Source organism: Cygnus atratus, chromosome 2, assembly GCF_013377495.2.
Source record: "Cygnus atratus isolate AKBS03 ecotype Queensland, Australia chromosome 2, CAtr_DNAZoo_HiC_assembly, whole genome shotgun sequence".
In the NCBI taxonomy this organism is placed as follows: Eukaryota; Metazoa; Chordata; class Aves; order Anseriformes; family Anatidae; genus Cygnus; species Cygnus atratus.
In genome coordinates, this window is record NC_066363.1 from 139927520 (window position 1) to 139955351 (window position 27832).

Here is a 27832-nt window from a genome sequence, read left to right on the forward strand (position 1 = left end):
AGGGTCAAAATAACCAAATAAGAAAACTGTGAATTAGTTTTCTTTTAAAGGGATTTGAGTTTCATTATTTTGAGATTTAAAGTCATTGACAACTCCATTCACTGAATTTCATGATTCTTAACCAAGGCATATTAAAAAAAAAAAAAAAAAAGATGGGAGAGAAATTATAGTAGTGAGTATTCCAAACTGTAGGGATAAAAATTGAATGTAGTTATGTTCTACAAAAGAAATGTGCATGTATCATGAAAAAAGCTATATATGGCATTACTATTCCAAATTGTATATATTCATTCAGATGCATAAGCAAAGTATTCTGAATCACGTGGTAAGAAGTATTGTGCTGAGACTTTAACATGCTAAAAATTATCACATCCAACTAGAAACACGAAATCAATAGAAAGAATTCAAAAATAAAGGACCCTATTGCTTGTTCATTTTTGAAAAGCAATTTTAGATAGCCTTGTCATTGCTGGTTGCCGAGTTGTTTTTTTTATCTAAAGCTCTGTGGCTGTCCCATCAAATCAAAAATGAGTTGAGTGTTATAACTCATAATTCAAGTCCTCTCTTCCATTATCGAAATGTTAAAATTTTCAAGCCTTTATTGTAGAACATTTAGAGCTACACTTAGTACCAAAATCATTACAGTTTAATAATCATTAACTATGATGTATCTGAAACTTCACCCTTCGAATTCTGAGCCCCTGCATTAAAATCTCAGTATTCCAATGAAAGCTATTGACTTCCTTGGAACTCTGTAGTCTCATTTTCCTGCAGAATCAGGATCTTGCTGTCTCGGCAATTTCCTTGTAATATGTTGTGAATATGGTAAGTCTCTATGGTAATTTTAAATCAATGTCACTGAGTCTTACTTGAGGGAATTATAATAAAGCTGTTCACTAGCAGGTAAGTGAGTTTACTTAATGGAAACATACATCACTGCCTTTTTTTTTTTTTTTTCAAATTATAATATGGAGCATTTTATTGTCAGTGGCACAGACCATGAATGGTGAATATATTATAAAAAATTGACCTTAGCGAGCGTTAACACTTATTTTTCTCTTTCATGCTTTTTCCTTAATTTTTCTCTTTCTTTTATGGGGCATAGCCCTTGGGCATGTTTTCTTTGTTTGCATGCATTGATGTTATGTTCATAGAGTATGTATATATATACCAGTATTATATTAACTATACACCTATGATTTATTTATTATATTTATTGTACATCTATGGTTTATTAAATACTTTAATAAAAAGGTATTTAACATGATACAGGGGTGTCTGAAAAGGCCTTAAACTATCAAAATATTTTCTTTTTTCCTAATTACAAATAGAACCTTACTTGAGGAATTCTCCGATCTTCGAAAAATTAAAAATAAACTTTACTAAATTGTAATTAAACTACAAAAATATTTGAAATCCTGTCAACACTCTGAAGCAATTTAAGAGAATTTGAATATTGCTTATTATTCTGTTGCTTTGCTCTTGTTCCTTAACAGAATTATGTTATTAAACCACTCTTTTGTCATGTAATGACAGAAAAAAGCAATGTTCTCTGATGAAATAACTCAGTGGATAGGGTAAAGTAACCTTGCTTAGCAGTGGATAAATAGCTAGTCAGGTGACATTTAAAAAGATTCTAAAAGATAGAGGTCCATACAGTAGCTTCCTTTTCTGGCTGAAGTTTTGAAGCCTCCTCCTTGCTCCAGGAGGACTCAGTATAATCTCAGTATTTTTATATTCTTGTGCTCTTCAAGAAGCACTAAGCTTCTATAGATCTTGCCAGAAGTTTAATTCAGAAAGTCCATCCTTTTTCATTATGTAAATAGTTCTGGACTGTGTTAATAGATTTTTTTTTTGGCCTTTGATGACTTTCTAATGTTACTGGAGCAAATGAGGAAACTTCCCCATACTTAATTTTTCATAATTTTATAGCCAAAGATGAGTCAATTTTTCATGAAATCAATAACTGGTAGTGATTTGTACCAACAAGCGCAAATATTAGAGAAGTTATCCACTAAAGCTCACATCTAAATTTTGCAAATGATGCTGAAAAAATCCTTAATATTTTATTTGAAATTATGTGGCCTAATGCAGTTCTGGAGCTGGATGACAAAAAATCATTATGTTTATCAAGAGACAATTAGAAGTTAAAAAGAGTTAAAAATTTCAGGTAGTAGATGTTTTAGTGATACTGTCTACATATTAAAATAGTATGTAACTGGAAGTCAGAAAAACTATGACTTGCCAGAAGAGACCTAGTCATTCAGTGAATTCCTGACAGCACCAGTTGGCAAGAAATGGGTATTTTCATTTTTCCTTTAACACTGTCATATCTTGTCATCTGAGGTGCATCTCATGGACTGTCACACTTACTTAAATGGCGTCTGTGAGCATTGTGATAGCAAGTTAGTATTTGTAAACTGCTGTTCACTTAAAAGTAAAAGCATTCAAAATGTCTTGCTAATGTCGGGAGAGTATTCATATTATTCAGACATCCTGGCTTCTTCCCGTTACCTTATGAAAGTCCCATTTACAAAATCTACAAATGCAAAGTAGTATTACACATTTCCATTAATGTCTGTTTCTTTGCATACTATTGCATTATTGAGTTGAGAAAAAAATGATATGGTCATTTGGAAAGCTAAAATACTTAAAACAGCCAGACTCAAGGAATACAAACAATTACCCAGATCTTGAAGGTATTTAATCATTGTGCTCACATCAGGAGTCGTAAATTCATTGGTAACAAAGACATGTAGATAAGGTATTCATGTATGTCCATATTTACCAAATCAAGGCCATTGAGTAGCTGGAGACAGAAGATTGACTTAAACATCACTATAGACTGTTAAGTTTAAAGTTAGATTCATAGCTACATCTCAGGAAAGTTCTGCTAATAACTTCCTGCTGAGGTGCCAACAGCAGCATACTGTAATTTTAAAGGTAGAAACTCATATTGTATGTCTACTTGAATATACATTTTGCCCTTAAAAAGTTAAACACTTGTGTATAGTAAATCGGCAGCTGCAATTCAGAATCAGAAATGACTAGATGTAAATACAGAGTGTAAATGTTGATTCAGAAGAGGTTGGCATTTTTGTGGTTTAATTTCTCATAGCTGGTTGAGTTTTTTCTTTTGAAATGTGGCCTACAATATCAATTTCTTCAGTCTGCTTGAGCAGACGCAATGAAGTTTAAGGTTCTGACCATCCCTGTTACATGTAGTAGTGATTCACGTATTTTTCCCTGACACTACTTCATTTCAATATTTGTTTTCCAGATAAAGGCTTATATTCATATAATTCAGGTAAACTTTCAGCATGCCAGAAATGCTTATTGCTCCCATTATACATGCAGAATTTAATTTGATAATTTATTGGTGTGCTTTTGCGACCTATTGTGCAGATGCTAAATTGCTTACATGTTCCTTGGCTCTTCACGTCTGCTTTTCAGCCATAGGTCCTTTGTTGGCTTTGTTTCTTTATTCTGAACGTCTCAGCATTGATATTGGAGCAGTATTGTAACACTCTACTTGCTTTGTCTGCCTTTAATTTAGGTAGAGCTTTGGTAGGTAAACTGTAGCAAGCTTTATTAACTATACTAGGAAAATGCTATTTTGCTTAAGCTATGTTGAAAAGAACGCTGTTTTACAGCTGTTTGAGAACTACTGTAAGTATTTTTAGAATACAAACATGGGGTAAGTGAAGTACTACCAAAAGCAGTATTTGTACTGGTACGTGCATCTACAGTTTCATATTGCTTTAAATCCCCAGTTACCATTCCAGTTGCTGTATCTGAGAAGTTTCCCTTAATTAAACATAAATAAATTCATAGTGTAAAGTTTTTACAAGCTTAAATTTTGTAACACATTTCATGTGGGACTTTTTTTCAGTTCCTACAGTTTTAATTATGGGAATCTCATTGAGAATTGGTTCATCTAATTATCTTTCATTAAGTTTGAGATTAAACACATTGTTGAGAAAATAGAGCAAAAATTGTGGTAGAGAGAGGAAAAAAGAAAAAAACAGGATGCTTTGAGAGATTGGCACTAATAAAGCCTAGTTTCTGTTACATCTACCCTTAGTCTCCCACATTTCTTGTAGTCTATTTTCTCCTGAAATAACCCCAGAACCCTTTCATGTCCTATGATATGTTCCCATGGGAATAGATCATGTTTGCTGGGGCTAGCGTGGATTCACCACTTGTGCACATGTGGGTTCACCACAAGTTTTACCTTGATTTTGTTTCTTTTCCATTCATGGGTTCTGATTTGTATCACACTCTTCTTTCCAACAACCATTTTCAAAGATTTGTAGGAACTTAATTAAATTTATACCTTTCTGACAATTCAGCTGAAATTGGTTGAAAAAAAGCCACTGCAATATAGAGGATGAAGTGAAAGATTGACATGCAGACAGCAGGACTGCATGACAAATTAGTTCACACTAAGTACCTTCAGGCACAAACTGGATGAATATGAGAGAGCAAATTCTTAAGACAGCCATTGTGAGACTGATTTTAGAGTTGCTTATGTGTCAGCTTTGAACATAGAAAAAAGTGGCAACGCTAAGTTACTGTAAGTGGTTGTGAAGGCCTTCTGTAAGCTTCAGGGAAGGAGATCATGTAAGCATGCTTCAATACCCTTTGTTCCCCCAAGGAGTTCATCAAACCTTGTAGAAGGTTCCTGCATGGGCAGGATCCCTAGCTCGAGAGCTCAGTCTCTCTCTTTTTTTTTTTTTTTTCCCTTTTTTCCCACAAAATAAACAGAATTCCTGAGCCATAATATCTGACATTTCCTTCTGTATTTAAGCTGACTCACCTTAATCTTATTTCTCATTCCATCCCCTATCCTAGTCAGTTCTATGTTGGTTGGTCAGATAGGCTTTATTAGAGTTTTGAATCTCAAATGCTGCCCTTCTTTTGTTGAGGCTTACATCAGAAATATCAGTGGACAATATATGAAGCACAGATGTGCTATCTTGCTTATTAATATCCTGTATATTAATAACTGAGTGGGGCACAGCTCTATTCCATCATCAGGTGTCATGTAGAAATCAGGAGATCTTCTGGAACTCTCCACAGATTTAGGTTACCTTGCAAGAAATTATTTGTGATTGCGTACTCTTTCATTCACAATTTGGAAGAGTTCCAGTTATTGAGAATGTGGCTGTGAAGAGAAATGTGATTCTGTCAGACTAAAGAAAATTCTCTAAAATGTTTTCCGTATGGCCAGCAAGACTGCAGCCTGTGAAAAGTTAACCAAAAATTAAGTATTTGATTCCTAAAATGGAATAAAACATTGCACTTTTTTCTTCACATTGTTGCTAGCCATAAAGATGAAAAATGGGAAGAGACTACCACATTTTATATTCTTTTTCTGCTGATATAAAGTAAAAATTTAAATAGTAAAAAAAAAAAAAAAAGTTAGTAAAATTAAAAAAAATTAAATAGTTTTTTTTTTTTTAATAGAGGAAATAATGGCTGTAATGCTGGTGGTTGTTTTTTTTTCCTGAGCCCTACAGTGATAGCTACAGTGCAGGTGCCATAAACTCCTAGTTCTGGTGTGTACATGCTCTTGTGATGTGCTGTGGTGCTGGGTGGGGCGGTAGCTTGTGCAGCAATAGTAAGCACAGTAGGGAAGAGAATGCTGAGGGTTATCAAGTTCTGATGGAGAGGTTCTCCACTATCCCCAGGATAAGATCTGTCCCTGGAAAACATGCTTTTTTTTAACAGTTTAAGACAGTTAAACCAAAAACTGCTGAAGTCAATGAGAATATTTCTTGTGATTTTACCAGTGTTGGGGTTATACTGAATTAAAGCATTTTTTGTGTGGTTTAATAGGTAATTGTACAGTATGGCATCTAGTTTGCTTTGAGTTCGTGACTGTAATAACCATTAATCCTGGTAGAAAGCATTCAAAAATCAATATTTACAGATTGTTACCACCCAGTTATCACACAAATTGTAATAATATCCCTGAGAATATTTCATTAATAAGCTAAATTCCTGCACAATGGCAGTGAGACTTAATTACTGTCGTTCCTCATGTTTAAAATCAGTCAAGGACAAAGTTAATTACATACAAAGCATTGGCATCAGTGCATTGATATGATGCACCCAGTGTCCCAGGTGTTACATGCTCAAACTCTTTACAGAATTTTAGATTTGTTAGAAGAGATTTCATCTTCTTATGTTTGAAATATATAACATATTTCATATCATATTGGTTAAACACTTTCAGATATGCATTAAAAATACTGAACAACAGTTCATTAGCAATATTCTTTTGGAATAATTTGTTGGTGAGAGGCTTCTTCATCACATTTCCCAGAAGAACTGTGAACTGTACTTTCTTTGCTTTGTGGACAGTAGTTCAAATTAGTTAGGTAATGAAGTGGTATTTTCAAAGACTTGGTTAAGGAGGCACCAACGCCTACCTCTTCAAATTTACATTGTCAATAGGTTAAAAAAAAATTACCAGCTAGAATAGTTAGCAGATTAAATTACTCTTGCAAAATTTATGACAAATCTTAAACTAAGCTGCCAGCAATTATACTGGTATTTCGGATACTCAATTCAATAAAGGATTTTGACCTGTGGACCTTCTAATCTGTTCAATTTCTGAAGTTAATGGAAGACATTTCAAATAAATTTAATCTTATTACTTTATAGAAGTTACATATTCCAGGCAGAACTTCTAGACATTACATATTTAATAAACATGCTTTCCTTCCTCTGTCCTTCCTGAAAACATTGATTTTCAAAGACAAAACCAAGTAATAAATCTCAATTTAAATTGCTTTTGACTTCTTAACCAGCATTTAAAATCACATTTAAAGTAAATGAAACATTACTTTAGCATGATTATTTTTCAGTTATTTTAAGTGTTAGTAGTTAGTGTTGGCTTAAGGTATTCTCGGTTTGAGGAAGTAGAACAGATGATCTGACCTGAACAAGCTTTGTATCTTCTCTTATGCAGAGAAAAAGGTTTTGTATTTAAGGAATGTCAGCTGTTAGGAGAGACTGTCCTCTGTGGGAGCAAAGGCAATTGTGGAAAGGAAGCCCTGAAACCTGGTTCTTCCGCTGAGTGTGCTCTTTCTCTATGCCTGTCCTTAGGGTAGGTCTTGATCCTGGCCCATTCACTTTCCCTGTGCCCCATCTTTTCCCTACAGCTTAGGCATATGTTGGGGGTGAAGAGAGAGGTCTGTATATAAAAAGAGAGAAGGGTCTCTAGGTCATGGAAGGTGTTTTGGAGTTCTGCTATTGGGAGATTCTGGAAAAGGTGGATGGGACATTGAGGGAATAGAGAAGGAGAACCCCCTGTCTTTTACACCTGTGGTCCTTTGAAGCTTCTCTCTACAGGATGTATCCTGTGACTACTACAGGATACAATTTTAGCTCTGCAACTGGGAAGTCTTCAGCCCACTGTCACAACAGTTGGCTATTTTCATCCTCAGAGATGAAATCTTTTCTCCAGAATATGGAATATATACTTCTAAAAATACATTAAATCGGATGTATTTAGCTGTAAATATAAACATAAATAAAATCAATCTCAGTCGTAATTAATTAGATTCATTCATAAGGATGAATTAGATGATGAGTGAATGACACTCATTCAAATCATAGTTGATTCAACCCTTCTATGTCTTTCTTAATACAGAGCTTTTCAAACATCCATGTGATGAACAGCAGGCTGTTCAGTTGCCTTCATCTTCCCATTCCCCAGTCCTCGCTCTCCAGCAGAAGCTGAGTGATGCTGTTGGCATCTCCATGCAGCATCACAGTCCCACGGCTGGATCAGAACTGAGGCTACCAGAGAGGCCAGAATAATACTGCTCTGCTCCCACTTCGGGGGCTTCTGCCTCTTAGTCCCCAGCCAAATCCTAGCCAGATTAGTGGGGCTCTCTTGCTCCCTGTTTGGTTACAAATATCATCTTTTTTATCTAATGGTCTGAATTACTGGCTAAGGAAAATGGAGACTGATGGTCATAATCTGTCTTCCTCACTGGCATGTATATCATCACCACAGCAGTAGAAGACTCTCTGCTGAGAAGAGCAGCATGAACAGCATCACAAGCAGAGTGGATGCTCTTTCTTTGGAATGCAAGAGAGATTTTCATTGGGCCTCTGTAGTACTATAATTAAAAAAACACATCAGATTGAATATTGTCCTAGTCAGACTTAATTGCTTTTTAGAAACTTTCCTGATTAGCAGAAAGTCCATTAGGATGATGAAGACTTTTCCTTCATTCCTGCTCTTATCTTCTAGGTTTTCTTGAGTGCTAATTGCAATCACTTGCTTGTTATTTCTTCTTTTAAAGAAATACTTTATTATTTCTTGGATTTAAAGACACCTTGCTTTCTCTCCAGTGTAGCATAGCTATTTCAAAACACTTAGAATAAATTGAATTAATATCATACCATGTAAGAATTGCAGGACATGATTCCAAAACAAGACTTTCATTGTACTGATTTTTATTTACTATCTGTGAGAAAAAAGCCAACAACCTGTGTTGCAGTTAAATAACGGTAATTTACATTGCTCTATTGTAATTACATAATGTGATGGCAAGCAAGATTGTGGTTTATAGGAATTAAAGAACACACATCACACACCATTTTCTGGTTGAATAATGTTTAACAGAGCAAGTTTTACGCAAAAAGAAATAGTCTGCAGTCTAGTTTATAAATTCATATGCTGACATCTTGATAGCTGCAATCAATTTGGACTTTTCATAAAAGGTGCAGAATAACTAGAAAAGACACAAAGGCAGCAGTAGCAATCAGAAATACGGAATGGTTTCTATATGCAAAGAAATTAAACAGCAGTATTTCAGCTCCCCCCCCCCAAAAAGAGAGGACTGTGGGAGAAGACAGAACGCTGATTCATGTTCCTCAGAAAACAAAAGCTCGGAGGGCATTGTCTGACATCGTGCAACAGAGATGAAGCAGAGGGGAGCTACTTTGCCCAGCGTGCAGTTAAACTGCAGGACTTACTGACATTGCATGTTAGAGAGGCCAAGAGAATACTCTGAGTCAAAAAGATACATGAATTTGTGGAGGATGGGTCGGTTAATGGCTGTTAAGGTAAACAGGATGGCTGAGGAGAAATCTCAGTTGCCAGGACCCCTGCTTGCTAAAAGACAGAAGGGTGCAGCAGGGAAACTTCCATATACATTGCATCAGCATGCTCTCTATGCTACAACAGGACCTTCCACTGCCCCTGGTGGGTAGATGTTAGTCTGATAGACAACAGCAGTCCATATGGTTCAGATAATTTCTCACGTAATACTTCTTTCCATTGAAGAGTGTTTTAATTTCGTCAAACCCCCATTTGGCACATGCTTTCCCACTTTTCTGCTTGGAGGGGAGGCTGGGGATCATTCTGTGCCAGTCACTGATGTAGGACATTAATCCTGCTTTGCCCTGGGTTCCTTTAGATTTGCTTCTCATTTTCACTTGTATTTTTCCATGTATTTTTGAGAATAACTCATCCTATGGCAGGAATAAAAAAATCTTGCACATAATTGAAGGTTTTGCAACAATTAGATTTAAACTCCTACCTACTAGCTACTTGTTTTTAGATGGCCAGACAATTAGAACAGATGCACCATCTTGCTAAAGAACAGGGATTTTCACATCTAAAACAAGTAAATGAGTGATTATCATTCACATGCTCACATGCCAGCACTTCATCCTGATGTCAGCAATCAAATGTTTTTTCAAAGATGCCACGAAAGACAGAAGAAAAATAAAGCAAATCAAACACATATATTTGTCCTATGCAACCTACATTTTAGTTCTCATTGTAGATGGGGAATCTTCTTTTGCCAGCTGTACTCCAGCTATTTTGACAGGTGCACTCTTAGATAGCATTTAACAGCTTACTTCCTCTGAAGTGTCACAGAGAGGTTTTGTTTTTCAGGACACAATTTATGTGTGAAGCTGCCTGTTCTCCTGATATTGCTTACTAATACCCTAAAGATAATATTACATCAATTTAATATGATTGTTATCATTTATTTTTCTGAATATTTTATTTGAATACCAAACTCTTTGGAGAATGGGGTGATGCCATATTTTTTGTATATGAAAACTTGGAAGATGAACAGTGTGGTATCTGTTTTTTATGTGGTATTGGTAGATGTGCATACGACATATACAAGTATTTCATAAAAGCAATGCTGCAGAGCTGTATTTCATCATTACTTCATATAGTATATCAAAAATTTAGATAAAAATAGTTGGCAAACTATTATATTTACAGTAATATAACATCAATAACTTCCTTTATGTGTTTATATTAATGCTTCATTCTCTAGTAATAAATCCTTATATTCATTGATATATAATTAGCTGAGGATAGTTCTGATTTACAGGAAGATAACTAATACATTTTTTTGTTGTTGTTGTTTTGGCAGGGTCCAAAAGAATCAGTGACAGTGAAGTCTCTGATTACGACTGTGATGACGGAATTGGTGTTGTTTCAGGTATCACTTTCTAAATTACTCTTCTGAGTTCAGTAGAAATCTTTCTTATTTATAATTCATTGTTATGAATTTTATAATGATTTTTGGTGAAAAATAAATAGAATCTTAGTGCACATTTTTCTAACAGATAAGTATTAAGAGTAATGCATGTTTAACCACAAAAATGGCCAACAGAGGGGAAAATCAATGTGTAAATTTCCCTGTTGCTTTTATAAAATGATAAAAATAGCATTAAAGTGTTTTTTATTAAAAGGTAGTAAATATGTATTTGACCTTTTGACAGACACTGGGGATTTATGTATCCTTGAAAAGTTCATGGTGAAATAACAGCAATACGAGAGCTCTGAAACCTAAACATATAAGGCAGGAAGGGAGATGTCATAACAGATAATCTGATTTTATTAAGGCGTATTTGTTGTCACGTGAAAGATTTAGTATTTCTCCTCTTTTAAGAGAAAAATTTTTACTGTTGTCATAGCCAAAACCAATAAAATCAGGGAATCATACGCTTTTCCAGACTGTAAGAAAATGTATTTAGGATGCAGCCATGCCACCTTTAAACCATTGGTGGTTTAAAGGTGGTACGAGCAGAGCTGGCTGCACGGTACAGCATGTACTCACTCACCCCAATGCTCAGTGAGTTTTTTAACCCACTTGGTCAGTCCGTGTTAAGCAGTTTCTGGCTCCTTTGGGTCAGATCTAGCTAAAGTGTACCTATTTAATGATTTGTGTATCGTACTCAGCGAACATGAAGCTGTATGTGCTGCCTGGCCTGTCCAGCAGCTGTAGAGCCACTGTCAGCTGGTCAGTCAAACCGTGTTCCTGCCATACAGCCACCTGACAGCAAGTGTGCAGCTTTTATGGCAGGTACAGCATGCCGCTGGTGGGCTAAGGAAGGGCATACAGGAAACATGAGTCAAAGGGACTGTACTACAGCTTGGTTTGGAGCTAGAGAAAGAAAAAGGAGGTAGACGAGACAATTGTGGGTATTACGGGATGGGGTGTTGCCAAGTACCCAAACCTTTAGTGAGCTGCCAATTACCAGAGTTTGCACAGTCTTAAACAAAAGCTGTTACCAGTCTGAGCTCAGATATATGTCTGTGTTTTCCAGGTAGCCATCCCTGTATTTCTGCTATTTTCCACTTTTCACAGTTATCTCTTAGGTTTCGCTTAATTTTTGATGGTATGCCCTTGCCATGGGGCTCGTGTTTGCTGGGAAGGAGGGATAATGGTTTGTTTTATTAAGCAGCATGTAAATTTCATCAACCACCACTTTCTTAACTAGCATGATACCATGCACATTTTGTGGTAGAAACAGGACAAGACAAGAAGGAATGTTGTGGATTGGACCAGTAGATTTTCTACCTTCCCTAAACCATTTGTCTTCAAATAGCAATAGGCCAGTTTTCAGATTATTACCTTAACTGGAAAGAAATTTAGGAAAACTTAAGGCATTTTTATATTCCCACTGCCTGTTTGGTTTACTGCAGTCAGAAGACAGGAAGGATATGTAGTCAGAGTGGCAGGAAGTTGTGGAACCTAAAGGGCAGTGATTCTCAGAAGTCTCTTGTTTCTTTTTACTCTACTTTCAGTCTAATGTTGGTTAGCTTTCTCTATGTGCTCAGTAGTCAATAAGGCTTTCAGATTGCCTGTCCTCCCTCAAGGAAACACTTTCATATTCTGGCTGGTCAGTTAATTTGGAAATGTAGCTACCAAACTTTGGAGTTCGATTAAAAAGGGGGGAAAAATAGGATTTGATTAGTCTAGAGTTCCCAGTATGGAGCCATTTTGAAACTCAAATCTCTGTATTATTCTGGAAGAAAATTACATGTTTTTGCAGAAATGTACCAGGTGCCTGAACATCCCCAGGAATCCTGTGAAATGCCTGGTTTTCAAATTCTGTGATTTTGTTTTTCTTTGTTTTGTTTTGCTTCATACAACATTTGAAACACATTAAGCCTTTTAATTTTTTCCTAAATTCTTTTTTGGAGGATGGCTTTTAAATAAAGCTTTCTAATGCAGATTAGGGTACAGTATGTTGAATAGCCATGCATCCTCTAATAATACTGAAATCTTTATTTTTTCCTGGCAGTATTATCAGTTCTCTTTCCAAAACCTGCTTTCCCTGCTTAAAGAATTAATTTTATTTATCTGTTTCCAATATCTGATTTTGTATTGTTCATGTGAAGACTGCTAAAGTGGTCATTAAAATCTCTATGTTAGCTAACCTGTTACATGAAATAGTTTGACTCTTGTTTTTCCAGCTCCTTGGAAAATTACATCTTTACAGTTTTGCGAATGAGTCTGCTTCTCTTACCTGAGTGTTTAATGTACATTTAGTTCCTTTACGATCTCTTAGCTTTTATATTTTTGCTGACAATTCTATGCCTTACTTGCATTTTAATTCAGACTCGCTGTGTGGGTGGAAAAGTTTGATGTTCTTTTTGTTGTGAAATATTTATTTATTGACTTTCTTCTTTGTGTTGCTGTCACTATGTTTACAAGTCTTTTGATTTATCCTTGTTTTGTCTTACCATCCACATCCTTCTCTCATTTAAGGTTCTTCACTTTGCAGACTCATCACAATCTTGATTTAAATATATGCCTTCTTTGCATGAAACACAATATTTCATCCATTTGTCTCTCTTTGTTCTCTTTCTTTCTTATGTACCCCAGTTTTTTCATTTTGTGTTTTCAGATTTTATTTAACATGACACTTCACTTTGCTCTTTTCCCTTTGCTGTATAAATACTTTATCACATCAAATGTGTTTGCTAACGTATGTCAGGTACTCTCAGTGATCCTTTCCATAAAATTCTTGCTTATTCAAAGTCTTGGACTTGCAAACCAAACTCCATAAGCCTTTAAGGATATCATGAATTCTCTTTTGTTTCCTTTTCAGTTTGTTTTTATTCAAAATAGTTTGAATATTACTTGATCCCATATGTATTTATTTATAGTTCATTAAAAGATACACGATGTCTTGCTTCTTTATGTTCATGATTGTAGCTGAAATTTTCTCTTTTTACAAAACACCCTTTTATGTGTAGCTTCTCTGATATTGGTCCTTAAAGTCAAATGACTTTGTCTTTAGATAAGCAGGTAATATTTAGAAACCCAGCAATGGAAGATCTGAAAAAAGTTCTTAAAGTGCATCTGTAAGCAACATTGTCTAAGACTGTTCGCTGAAACAGAAGGAACTTTATATGCTACAGTTCCTTGCATCATCATCTAACTAATTTTAATATATCTGCACTTGCTTTTTATCACTGCTATGGCACTTCTCAGCCACTGATTTAATTTCCTGATGATAAAATTCTTAACTTACGTCTATTTTTCATACTATTCTTTCCTTTATTTTTTACAAAATGTTCAGACATCTTGGAAAAAATATTCATAAACGCTTTCACTTCTGGTGGCTTGCAGCTTATGCTTAGACAAATAAATGTAGTAAACTGTCTTATTAAAGAGAGTATTGTTTCTGTTAACAGGAAAGGCTTTTAACAAAATAAAGATAAACCAACTGAAAAATGTCAATGTCTTTTTTCTGGCTGCACATGTATTCTATACAAGCCACTGTCAGAAAGGGTTGTAACATATTACGTATTCAAGCAAATATGCGAAAATGCTTTTTGACAAGATTTAAAAGTAGTTCTCTTCGTATACAATGTGGATTCATTTAAGGTTGGGTTCTAAAATAATAGAACAGAATCTCTATTATACTTCATCGGTGCTGAATTTAATGTTAGCACAGGATAGAAGAGAGACTTTTATATTGCTTGTTATGTGTCCTTCAAACAATTTAAAGCATTCATTTTGCTGTCCTAAACAATAGACTTTGGCTCTTCTAAAGTTCTCTCTCATCAGCAGTACTGTGTGGGAGCAAATCAGCTTCTTCATGTGCTGTTTAGAATGCTCTTACTGTTCTTATGCATTTATTGATAAAAGTAGAACATTGATTTTATGTTGATTCTAGAGAAATTCCAGAGCATTTACAAGACATCGTTTAAATTTTAGTATTAAATATAGTTCAGTGAAAAGCAGGTTGTTGTTTTTTTTTTTTTTTTTTTTCCCCGCTAGTGACTAAACTTGTATGGGCATTATAGTTAACCAAGTTCAGCAAGCATGGACTGTAATTTCTAAATAGTTATCTTCCCAGGTAGTTTGTCATAGTGCATGTTGAACCTGCTGTAACCTACTGAGTACAGGTAGCTTGTTGAGTCTGACTTTATGAGCAAAAAAGGACATTGACTGTCAAGCCATTTATTGTAAGTCTCATCTATCATTGTTTTAAGTCTTAAATATTAAGTGACGTATGAATCTTTCAATTTCCATTTTACACCAATATCTCATCTGTACTACATCATTTCATGAGACACTTGTAAACTGAGATATGTTTGAACAGATGAGTTCTGGAAGAATATAAGGTGCAGAACTCTGCATAAACTGTATTGCAAGTCTCCATTAAGAAGAGCTTTTCCAAGTAAAAGATTGCAGTCCCCAGCCTTGAGAAGAAAACATTTATAGTGATAAGGTTTTCTCATTATGCAAAAGATAATGAGATGTTTCAGGAGCAAAATAAGAATACAAATGAGGTATTTACTCAGAAGATGGTCAGAGCCAGGTAGATTAGAAAAATAGTAACAACCTTTAAATAAATTTTTATTGAACTTACAAAATCCATTCTGTTTTTGAAGAAGAATGAAATGCATTTATTCATTTTGCTTCACTTCATATAGCACCTGGGGAGTCCTTTGTTCAAAAGAATTCTTTCGCTGTTATGTTGCATCCTTCTCTGCAGAGGAAACAAAATGCTCTTGGTATACGTGCTGATAATGTGATCTGAATTTTTATACCTAGTCCTGCTGATGATTGCCACTGAGCAGATAGAGAACATATAAATGTTTTGGTTACATCTTGAAATCAACTGTCTATTGAAAGACATCTTACAGCATTAGAAGGTAGAGCGGATGTTTTCCATCCTTACTAAAACAAAGGATTTCATTATAGATAAACATCTATAATGGGAGTCTGTATTGCCCCCAAAGCCCAGTAACTGCAAATGTAAACACTAACCAGCTTTTTCTTTTATTATGTGCTGATTCCTATTCCCCTTCTCTAATATCTATTCATTGTGTCATCTTCTGTGGGTAAAAAATCAGTTTAACATCTATGTGTCTTGAAAATTCCCTCCAAAACTGGAAGCGAAATTCAGGTAATGTTAAAATAGTCATTATGCTGACCCCTTAGATCAAGGTTAACTTTAAAGTGTTAAAATCATTGCTTTTAGACAAATGTGACTTTTCCTCAGCTGATAAAATAATTTCAAACATCCAAATTCTCAATTAATACATTTTTTTTTTAATCTGGTTTTATGTTTTTAAATATAAGCTGTATCACTCTGGAAGTAAAGATATAATTAAATTCAAGTTGTATTTGTAGATTAACAGTAATTATCACAGAATCACAGAATTGTAGGGGTTGGAAGGGACCTCCAGAGATCATTGGGTCCAACCCCCCTGCCAAAGCAGGTTCCTTAGAGCAGGTTGCCCAGGTAGGCATCCAGACAGGCCTTGAATATCTCCAGAGAAGGAGACTCCACAACCTCCCTGGGCAGCCTGTTCCAGTGCTCTGTCACCCTCACCGTGAAGAAGTTCTTTTGCATGTTGGTGCAGAACTTCCTGTGCTCCATCTTGTGGCCATTACCCCATGTCCTGTCCCCACAAACCACTGAAAAGAGGATGGCCAAATCCCTCCGTCTCCCACACCTTTTTATATTTATAAAAATTTATAAACATTGATAAGATCCCCTCTCAGTCTTCTTTTCTCCAGGCTGAACAGACCCAGGTCTCTCAGCCTTTCCTCACAGGGAAGATGCTCCAGGCCCCGTATCATCTTTGCGGCCCTCTGCTGGACTCTTTTCAGGAGATCCCTGTCTTTTTTGTACTGGGGAGTCCAGAACTGGACACAGTACTCCAGGTGAGGCCTGACCAGGGCAGAGTAGAGGCAGAGGATCACCTCCCTTGATCTGCTGTCCACACTCCTTTTAATGCACACCAGGATCCCATTGGCCCTCTTGGCCACCAAGGCACACTGCTGGCTCATAGTCAATGAGTATCGGTAGCATTGTATTCATTGAGTAAAGATAAATACAAACTCATTGTTTTAGTTCATGTTCTACCACAATGGCAGCATCTAAAAAGTGTCAGAAGCATCTAAAAGATACTGGAAGGTGCAAAGAAGTTGCATTCCTATCAGACACCTCTCTTGGGATACACTTCTCATATAAGGCATAGCCTGGCTAGGTTGAGTTATAAACGTGGTGATGAAAATTTGTTATAAGGAGATAAAAAGACATATAGATTCCAATCAACAGTGTCAAGAGGAGGCTAATCTGGAAGACTTGTAGATTTGTCAAGCATGCATACAAGTGACAGTTGATCTACTAAGAAGATATAAATGAGATTATTAATATGATTGAATTAATATATTTCAGAAAGAATTGTCTCGTGGCATGCATATTACAGGAAAAAAAAGCATAAAATATTATGGCTTCTGCTCTGGAAATTTGGGATCCATTTTGTATTCCATTACATTCTTCCACCCTGAGACCTAGAATTTTAATGAAGCATAAATGGCATGCCCGATGTTTAGGTCCATATCTGTAAGAAATCTCTCTAACCAGCCTCTCATAGCTTCCATTTATAAGCAGATATTCTTCAGAATAATGACTAAGTCCTTCATCTTAATTCATAAGCCATTTATTTTACCAAATATGTTTGTTAGGTGGCTGATCTGCTCGAAAGAACATGTTTCTTAAGTACTCAGAACAACTTCATCTGTAGTAGAGATGATTCTTTTGATAGATATATCTTAATAAATGGAAAAGGTTTGACATAACACTGACAAACGTCTCTTGTTCTGAGATTCAGATTACATATTGTTTCGATTACAATCTACGGCTGAAGAGTTATCTTACCAAGCAATTAATTTGGTAGTTTTAAAATTATTATTATTACTAAAGTCACAGATCCTGCATATGAAACCAGGGATTCAAAAAGTTTAATATCTCAAGAGACAGTCTAATCTTTTCCAGAATCTAAAGGTTATTTCTACGCTGGCTGTATACTTGCTCTTCCGTGAAAGTAAATTCAGAGAGCCTCCAACATGTATGAAGGTGTCATTAATACTTTCCACAGTATCTGTCAGACACACTTTGATTTTCATTCAAGCTATACTATCCGTCTTTCAATATTTCCAAAGTCGTTCTTGACCCACAAAGATCATCCAAGATGTCCTGTGGGAATTTTGATCTCATGGATAGAAGTGAGCTATTTGGAGCATATTTTGGAGCAATTTAATCAAAACCCATGCAAATGACTTGAAAGATGAGCTGTCACAACATAAAAATGTTAGGTTAGCTAACAGTCCCATTGGAGATACTGAATAATTTAGCCTTCTATTAAAGAGCATAGTTTATTCCAGTAGAAAATTTTGTTTTGTTTCTCTAAAGAATATAACAGTCACAAACAGTTACAAGACAGTTTTCAACTTCAGTAAAAATATTTCTCAGGATAATTCTGTTGCAGAGTTGCCCAAGTCTGATAAAAACCGTGGCAGACCTGTCTTGTGTTAGTTATTTTAGAAGACTTGCTGTTCCCATCTGTAGTGCAGTCACCAACTTCTTGCATGGTGCCATCAGTGGAAAATGTATCTGAATGAGTACTTAAGAGGAAACACTTACTGTATAGTAACTGTTTTTTCAAGCCTTGTATGTCATACTGGATGTATGGAAGGCACTGGACAACTCATCAGGCTCTGGTTTATTACTGTGTGGGAACACTCTCCATACACATTAATGATAATACAAGTGTATTGGGCCCATGCATATCATCAGTGCAGTAAAGGTAAAAACACCTATTGAGAAACTGAGTTACAACGCAGCAAGTAACAATTTGTTCTTACTGTAAAGTTTTCTGGTTTCTTTCAATGTGTATTAGTTTCTCCTTTATTTGAAGAATAATGTTTTGATGAAAAAAAATAATAATAAAAAACAAAACCCATGCATAATTTATAGAGTATTCAGATATTAATACTTCAATTTATTTGGTCAGTTGTCAGCACTTTTTCAGAGGACGTCCAAATTCTGCATTTAGATGCTCAAATCACCGTAGAAGTTGAGCACATTAGTATAAAAGAGCTGAACTGTCTCCAAAGTGCTCATGTATGAAATCTTGGTATGTTAAGCATTTCTGGCAGTTTGATGATGTAATTGTTTTTAATTAGTGCTTGCTCTAAGCTCAACCACCGTGAGTGTTAAAAATGAAATAACTGATAAAGAGAAAGCTTCACGCCTCAGTCAAGTACAGATGTTAAAGTGGAGAAAATGTCACTTAGCGTCGGTGTCTGAAGCAAGTCCACTAGTTTCCCTGTGATGAATAGCAACTCTAATAGTGCTTTCCTAGAATAATTTTAATGCAGAGTTTCTGTCAAGTCAATCAAGCAACAAGACACCTAAATTAAAAGCTTCATTAATACTTTTCAGGATTTTTTTCATGGTTAGTTTAGTGCTGTTGATAAGAACTTCCTATTTGGAGGTTTGATTTTCTGTAATTTTGTGCCAGACACCTGCAGAATTTGGTAACAATTTGTTAGTATTTAGTGAACTGCACCAGCATAATATCAGCGAAGAACAGCTGTACTGTGTGGATGAGTATTTTAAGTCAAATGTATTAATATTCTCTCTTTAAACAGATAAAATGAAAACTTCTGCTCAGAGGAGGATATATATAGTGTGCCTTTTGAAATCCCTGGTATGAAGTGTATGACAGTTTTTAATGCAGCCCTCCTGTAAAAAGCAGAAGGTGGTGGCGTTGCAGATATCTTTGTCACATGCCCATCTTTTAAGTGTCCACAGTTCACAGTCATTTATCTCTGATGATCTCTGTACTGATTATCAGGTTCTTTGTGCTCTACACATTGATTTATGAGGTTTGCCATGGTTACAGAGCCTCTGATTCTATGGTAATGACAATATTTATAGCTACAAGCAGATTCCAGTGTTTATCATAGTTTTACTGTTGCTATAATTATCTTTGCTGTAGAGTAGCTCCTTGGTCAAGTTGCACTACTGACCTGTTTTTACTGTCTGTATAATTTCAGCAGGAAAATATTTTTACTTTCCTTCTCTAACCTTAGTTCTGGGACATCAAAATATTTTTGAAATTGGAATTTAAGTTGTACCTTTTTCAATTGCAAATATCACCATAAGTTTTGGAACGTTACCTCTCTTGAGAGAGACATAAACGTTGCAACTCCTGGGCAGGCAAAGCCAGTTGCGTTGTAGAGAGAATTAAGTTCTCAAGTTGGGAGTACTAAAGTTACCACTTCAACTCCCGTTGGTCATTCAGTCACTGATAACATCTTCAAAGACTGTTTGGGGTTTCAGAGAACTCCAGCGTTGATTGGTGAACATATTAATTACATTGCTGGCCACTTCTGAAGTGTACAGATTAGCGCTAGGCATGTTATTAAGCCTCTCATTGCCCGTGTTCCTCGTATGTCAATGAAAGGCACAAATTTCTTCTGTACAAAAGTAAATTATTTGGTAGATGGTATTTGCAACAAAACCCATTGAAATTCAGTGAAAGAATTAACAAGTGAAAGATAATTGAATCAATTATTTTGATATCATTATGTTTTAGCTTGTGAAATTTTTTCTTAAACAATTTTTAGGTACTTTTTATATTCCTGCTGCTTTCCACTGTATCCAAGGTGGTTTCTCTATACTTTCTAAATTTTGGGATGAGATCCTATAACATTCCAACTCTCAGAGCATACTCTGCTATGTGCCATCTTTTTCATCTTGTTTCATCTGGAGAAAAATCAGTGTATAGGTGGCATAAAAACATGGTGGGTCTCACCAGCTGGGCATGTGACATGGGCTGTCTGTGTGATTTAAGCACACACATCCATTTTATTCTGGAATACTAACGGTCTTCAAAAGAAGAAAGATGTAATTAATTATACTTCTGCCATGCTTGGATACTGGTCTCTAGGTTCAAAATGTAAAGTAAGTATTGCACTGAAGCTTAGGAATCTCCATTTATTTCTAAAAACAGAACAATAAAACAATTCAATTTTTAAAAATATTAAAAAAAAATCTCCATCATTTAAAATAAAGCTTATTTAAAAAAAAAAAATTAAAGGACTCAAATACTAATGAATCATTAAACTGTGATATGCTGGTACCAGGTGCCTTCAAGACCAGTACTGTAACTCTGATTTGCCAAAACTGACCTTAGACGGACTTACTGAAGTCTAAAGGTGATCAATAAACCTGCTAGGTTCTTAACTTTTGCATCTGAAAGTTTTGTACTTGATTATATTTTTTCCTCTGAATGTGTAACTGGCATGATCTGAGTGACTGGACAGCTAGCTCCTATGTAAACCTTGCAGTTTTCCTAGCTTCCCAAGAAGTGGAAAAAACATTTTCACCTTATCCCTGTTCAATTCTTTTAAAAAATACAGTATGATACATTAGGTCAGAAGATGATGTGAGGGGCTTTGATTTCTGAGTAGATGGAAGCATCCTCCTTGCATCCTTCATTTCAGCAACTAAGTTCAAAACAGGGCATCTTCTGTGAGCTCTGTCTGCATGGCTGCGTTAACAGCATATAGGTTTTTGGATCGTATTTCTGAAACACCTGATTTTCCTCATGTGTTCTTACAGTGTGAGCATTCTCCTTTATAGCTTAGATTTTGTTCTGTCTGTAAAGTGTTGGAATGGTAACGACTTAAGAAACCTGAGAAAGTTTCTTGATCTATTCCCAAGCTCCTTTCTCTCCACTTTAAACACTTTTAAATATTTCCTGGTATTGCAGCTTTATGAAATGGACATTTTTATTTATTAAAAGTATTAAATTCTGTGGATGTTCACAGAAAGTTCTGTTCTGTGAAAGTGCGATGTGGTTATTTTCAGTATGAGATTGCATATAATTTTTTATTCTATGTTCCTTTGACCCCTAGCTGGTGAAAATACTTAGTATTAAAAAGAGAAATAGCTACATTAACTCCACATAGCTGAAGTGTGACTTAGGAATTAGCTCGTGTTAGTTGGTTGCTTTACTGAAGCTGTTACTTCTCACTGTTTGGTATGTTAGCAGATGAGAAGCTTATAAATACAGTAGTTATCAATTTGAGTGAATTGAGTATAAATTCCAAGTTTTTCTGGCAATAAAGCATTGAGAATATACATTTAGCCAGTTTGGTCTTATGGACCATAAATTAAAATTGGTAAAATTTAAAGAATAACACTAAAGAATAGAGAAAATAACTTCTAGTCCATCCAAGAACAGTCTGCAGAGCTTTCACTTGTCTTAATTCTTGGAAGTGCTGACAGCTCTTTGCTCTATGGGGTAGCAGATAGTGGCCTGCAAAGCTGCTTGTAGTCCCTTGGTTGCCTCTTTACTTGCAGAATTTTTCTGCTGATAGATAAAACTCTGTAGTTCATCACTGGCTTTCAGCTGAGAGTGCACATAACATTACTTGATTGCTCTGAAGTGACAAGCAAATATCTGTTCATTTACATCATTGTCTTAAAGTGATTGTAATAATGGTATGATATTTTTCCCTTTTAATGTACACATGTGTGTGTGCTTACACATACCCCAGCTCACAGCTACATGTAGGAAGAAGTTAATTGATTCATGTATATCCTTGGTCCAAAGGTCATACAATGAATAGGAGTAGTAATACTTAGTTGGAAGTATTGAAGATTCTTGGAACCATGAAATGGAATGAATTAATGAGGTTTTGCTCAGCTGCTTACTAAAGATTTTCCAGGAATAAAACTATGAATAATATGATAGAAGACCAAATACTCCTGGAATCTGAGAAGCTTTTCACAGGGAAAGAATTGCTGCTTTATGAGCCAGAATTTTCCAGTATCAGGGAGATCTCTAACCATTTTTTACTTGGTTACTGTCTTCATAACAAGAAGCTATGTCACTTGTCATAGCTGTCAGGAGCTTTTTGAAGATCTATTTCTGCAAAACATTATCATCAGGTTAAGATTTGCAATTCTTCCATTTGTTATCATCATACGTTAATTTGATCCTCACAATATTTGTGGAAACTTTCATGAAGCTATTACATATCTGGTATCATTTTTTCAGTGAGTATTGTATCCTGGACCAGTGAATTCAAATTCTGAGATTATATGCAGACAGCTACTTTAATACATACAGCTCTTTAAAAAGATTTTTCTTAAAACCCTATGTAAAATGGCCATGCAGTAGTCTTTTAAACTATTAAAACTGGGAAGGCTTTTGCTTAGAACACTTCTTGTCTCCTATTGTCCTAATTCGAGATTAGGTCCAGGATGTAAGTGTGTACCTGTGTAGCCTTAGCTCATACATTTGCAAAGGACTCATGATATCATAGAAGGTTGCTTAGGTTCAGACCCAGGAGTAAAATCCCATGTCACTGAGTCATTTTTACTTTAATTCTCCAAAAGAGAAATCTTTTTTGAACTCAAACTCTATATCTCCCTAGTAGTTTACTATCCCAACCTTTAAAACTGAACTTTGGATTAGTTTTGAATTGTGGACAGTTCTGTGTGATGTATCATGATCTCGTATATTTTACAAAACCATTACGATATAATTTTGATTAGAAAATGCAATAATCAATTTTGTATGTTATTCTAAGGAAATGTCTGTTTACCTAGTCTTACTACTAATGCATCATATTGACCAAAAATTATTATAAATTGCCAGATTGGTGCCTGGTAATTTATTTCTATACTTCTAAACTGTAACTGTAGGAACTATAGCTGTATTTAAATCATGCATAAAATCAGGAATCTTTGCAAAAATATTTTTTTACAGAAACCAAGAAAAATAGATGACAACATTCTTTATCAAAGGCCATCATTTATTATGCTTATAACTGCTACATATGCGGTAGGAAAATAAAAAGTACAATTTCAGATTCATTGAATATTTGCATTTCTTTTTAGATTATCGACATAATGGGAGAGATCTTCAGAGTTCAACGCTATCAGTGCCAGAACAAGTTATGTCATCTAATCATTGCTCTCGATCAGGATCCCCTCACCGTGGAGATAGCATAGGACGGACTAGATCGTGGTCTCCTAGTGTCCCTCCCCCACAAAGGTAAATTGTTGTTTGAACATGCAGGTGTATAAATTTATGTGCTGTTGATCACGTGAAAATCCTGTGAAAATACTGGAATGAATCTACTGACCTTCAAAATGGGAATAAATTAATTAGATCTTATGAAATTATGTAAAGCCAATATTTTTCTTACATTATATTGATGTCTAGAAATTCACCTGATTTTGTACCGAAGGAAGGAAAGATTCTTCTCTAGATTTTTATTTTCAAGAGCTATTTAGAAGGTGCTTTGTAGCATGTGATGGTTTGACATTTTCTCAGAATTGTCAGTGGCTTTTTTCAATCCTTTTCTCTGTGCAGAATTAAGATCCTGGGGGTGCTATATTTCTTGCCCATAGTAGCTTTCTTTCTACATTTTTTTTCAGACTTTTAAATATCAATAGTGAATTGACATACATACAATTTTATACTGAAAAATGACAGCTCTTGATCTTGAAAAGCTTCTGATAGCTTTTTATCTTGTAAAACAAAAGATCAGGACATTTCTTCCAAAAGCTGATCAATTTGGATAATTACTACTATTTGATTAAATATATTGTTTAAGTAGGAAGTAAGACTTTTCCTGCATGGATAAATTTTCTTAAGAGGAAGCAGAAATATGGATGTAAAGGGGAGTGAAGCCCATGTTCCAGTATTTTTTTTACTATGTATGGGTAGGTTTTCAATTAGTCTAATGCAGCTGGAATAAAAGGAGTAAGGTAATGTTCACAATTGTCATTTAATACTGAAGATTTGGCATCCAATATTCCCAATAAGGTACGTGTATGTATTCCTTTCTTCTACAGCTATTATGATTCTTGTGTTCTGCTTGCTTTTCTGTTATTTCTGTTTTTTTCTGTTAGCTTAAAATTCTCTTGACTTCATATTCTCTTACTTATGTGTTTACTTACCATTTCCCCTAACAGATACAGACTAAATGATATCATTTTCCATTAGTGAAGTATTAGGATTCCAAATTATCCCATATCATCACAGACAGCTAACAGGCAGAAACTGTAAGTTTCTACTTGAAATCTAAAAGCATACATAAGTACAGCCTTGCTTTAAATGAGACATGCTGGTAATTAGATGAACAGTAGACACACAGGGGTCTATTCTGATTTCAACTATACTGATTTCAGACTAAGTAATTGCCTATGCTAACTCTCCTGGAGTTTCTTTTATGAGATATAGACATAAACGTGAGCAAAATCTCTCTTTTTTTCCTCTCTCTCTCTCTCTCTCTCTCTCTCTCTCTCTCTCTCTCTCTCTCTCTCTCTCTCTCGCTTTTTTTGTGTGTGGGCGGTGTGGGTGCTGTGTGCATTTTGGGCAGAATTTCTACGCAAGCTAGTAGTTAATACTTGTCTAGCACCATTGAAAAGCCTTTTAATTTTCTTGTTATTTTGTGTTCCTTATGTGTATGAAATGTTTCTTGCTTCCTGACTTTCTTAAAGCTAATATTTTAAATATAATTTTGAACTTACAGAGTAAACCACTTCAGCTGTTTCCTATAATGTCACAGTCAAATGCATTATTTATCTAATATTTCCCTGCCTACACCCCAAATAATTTCTTTGAGGATTTGTAGAGCCTAGAGAATTGGGTTGTTTGAACTTGAGACTTTGTAGAAAAGAAGAAGCATAGTCTTTGAATTACAGAAATGCCTTTTTAAACTCTAATGAAAGTCTAGAGGTATCTGGCAAAGCTGTAAGCATTGTTAATCACATGCTTAATCACCATGCTTAGCTGAGTTTGTTATATATGTGCTGCTACAGGTATGTTCTAACTGCAGTAAGCATGTTGCACATACAGAGATTTCAGTTACTGATTGATGCCTCTGCAGACAAGAGCTCTTGGGTCACAGAAGCTCAAGGTGCTGTTACCCCGCAGAAGTCATTTTACAGTCCTCAGTCCTTCTACTGAATCTTGTTACTAAATGTGTATAGCTTGAAGCCCTTAAAGTTCACCAGTGCAGAGGTGAGAACAGGTTAAAAAGTCTTAAATAAAACAGTAGGAGACTCCTGTAAAGTTTTCAGCTAATGCATGTAATGCATGTAATGGGCTTTGTGATTCTGTCTAGATCAGGATGGAGTTTAGACAGGCACTGAACAACATCACATTTAGCTTTTTCTAAGAGTGCATTTGAAAAAGCAAGGTGAGGGTGACTGTAGTGATCTGGATGAGGGGATGAAGTTCACCCTCAGTAAATACACAAACGATACCAAGTTAGGCAGGACTGTCGATCTGCTTGAGGGTAAGAAGGCATTGCAGAGGGATTTGGATAGTCTGCATCAATAGGCTGAATATGATTGCATGACTTTCAACAACGGTAAGTGTCGAGTCCTACACTTGGGTCATTACAGCCCCATGCAGTGCTGTACGCTTTGGGAAGAGTGGCTGGCAAGTTGCCCAGCAGAAAAAGAGCTGGGAATGCTGGTTGACAGCTGGCTGAACATGAGCCAGCAGTGTGCCCAGGTGTCCAAGAAGCCAATAACATCCTGGTCTGCATCAGAAATAGTGTGGCTACCAGGACTAAAAAAGTGTTTGTTGTCCCCTTCTACCCTGCGCTGATGAGACCGTGCCTTGAATATTGTGTTCAGTTTTGGGCCCCTCTTTACAAGAAGGATATTGAGTTGCTCAAGCCTGTGCAGAGAAGACCAGTGAAGCTGCTGAAGGGACCAGCAGACGAGACTTAGGAGGAGTGACTGAGGGAACTGGGGTTGTTTAGTCTGGAGAATAGGAGGCTGAGGGGAGATGCCGTTGATCTCTACAACTTCCTGAAAGGAGGTTGCAGCGAGGAGGGCACTGGTCTCTTTTCTCAGGTGGCAAGTGATAGGATGCATGAAAACGGTCTCAAGTTGTGCCAGGGGAGGTTTAGTTTGGATATTAGGAAGAAAGTCCTCACTGAGAGGGTAGTCAAGCATTGGAACAGGCTGCCCTGGGAAGTGTTGGAGCCACTATCCCAGGAGGTATTTAAGAGGCGTATAGACATGACACTAGGAGACACGGTTTAGTGATGGGACTCAGCAGGTCAGGGTAATGGTTGGACTTGGTGATCTTGAAGGTATTTTCCAGCCTACATGATTCTATGATTCCACAGAAAGTGACTAGGCTGAAACGGTGTGGTAAATCTAGTAGGATGCTCAACATTCTCCACCATCACCAGCTGCAATTAGACCTTTTCATCTGCTTGTGTGTTACTTGGTTGCTTCACTCCATGCATGTTCTGTCAACTGCAAGAAGGAGTTTCAAAGGAATGGATAAATAAAGTGTGAAAGCAACTTTTCTTACATAACAAGTTTCATTGGTGAAAGTATGTAATGTCCTGGTAAACAGTAAATCTGGCAAACAAAGGCATCCTTAGCAGAATGAGAGAGAACTAATACAGTTTAACACTTTGAAGTACAATAAATATAGTTGTGTAGGATGTTAAAAAGCAGCATGAAGTCAGAATCTGATGTAGCAGAGAAATCTGAAGATGAAATTATGTATTTAGAGCAGTAAGCCAGGAGCACAATCTTACTGAAAGCTATTTGAGCAGACAGGATGGTACGGGGTTTTCAGGACTAAGGCTAACACTTTGGGCAGGAATTCTGATTGTGTGGGCAGAGAACAAATATCAGATCTTTGGCAATTTTTGCAAATAAATGACAACTTGATAAAGCTTTAATAGTTCAGTCAAAAGAAGGGCTGAATAAAATAAAACTATAGACAGAAAAATGCACTTTTTGATTGTTTGTTTGTTTGTTTTTTGAAACCTGAATAAAAAGAGAGACTGTGGATGAGAATTGATTGTTGGTAAAGGTAGAAAAGTCAACAGAGAACAGCAGAGTACCGCTCTCAGCATCCATTTTAAAGTAAAAATATACATGAAATAATCCAACTGTGGGGTAAAGGTATTTTGGTATACGTCATTTTGGTATAAATGAGGTGGTTAAAACATGTACAGAGAAAGAGTTATGTGCCAGGCAGTTGCAGAGTAGAAGGTAGAAGAATTATACCTATTTTTAATATGGCAACTAGAATATTTAGTAGCTAAAGTAAACTTCATATTTGGCTTCATGAGAGCCAAAGTGAAGAAATGCAATTACAGAATCACAGAATGGTTAAGGTTGGATGGGACCTCTGGCGGCCATCTGGTCCGACCCCCTGCTCATGCAG

The 27832-nt window shown here is 35.9% G+C and overlaps 1 protein-coding gene across 38 annotated transcripts in view; it reads left to right on the plus strand.

The window, feature by feature from the left end:
* The window catches only part of RIMS2 (regulating synaptic membrane exocytosis 2), a 459423-nt gene that overhangs the window by 273644 nt on the left and 157947 nt on the right, over positions 1–27832 (plus strand). For 37 of the 38 annotated variants that reach the window (XM_050709066.1, XM_035546281.2, XM_050709068.1 and 34 more), the window contains 2 exons: positions 10425–10493; positions 23515–23671. In XM_050709066.1, coding sequence (XP_050565023.1) covers positions 10425–10493; positions 23515–23671 — 226 coding nt within the window. Of the gene's footprint in view, positions 1–3280; positions 3308–10424; positions 10494–23514; positions 23672–27832 lie in introns of all 38 variants that reach the window. The other variant, XM_050709065.1, reaches the window with a different exon arrangement.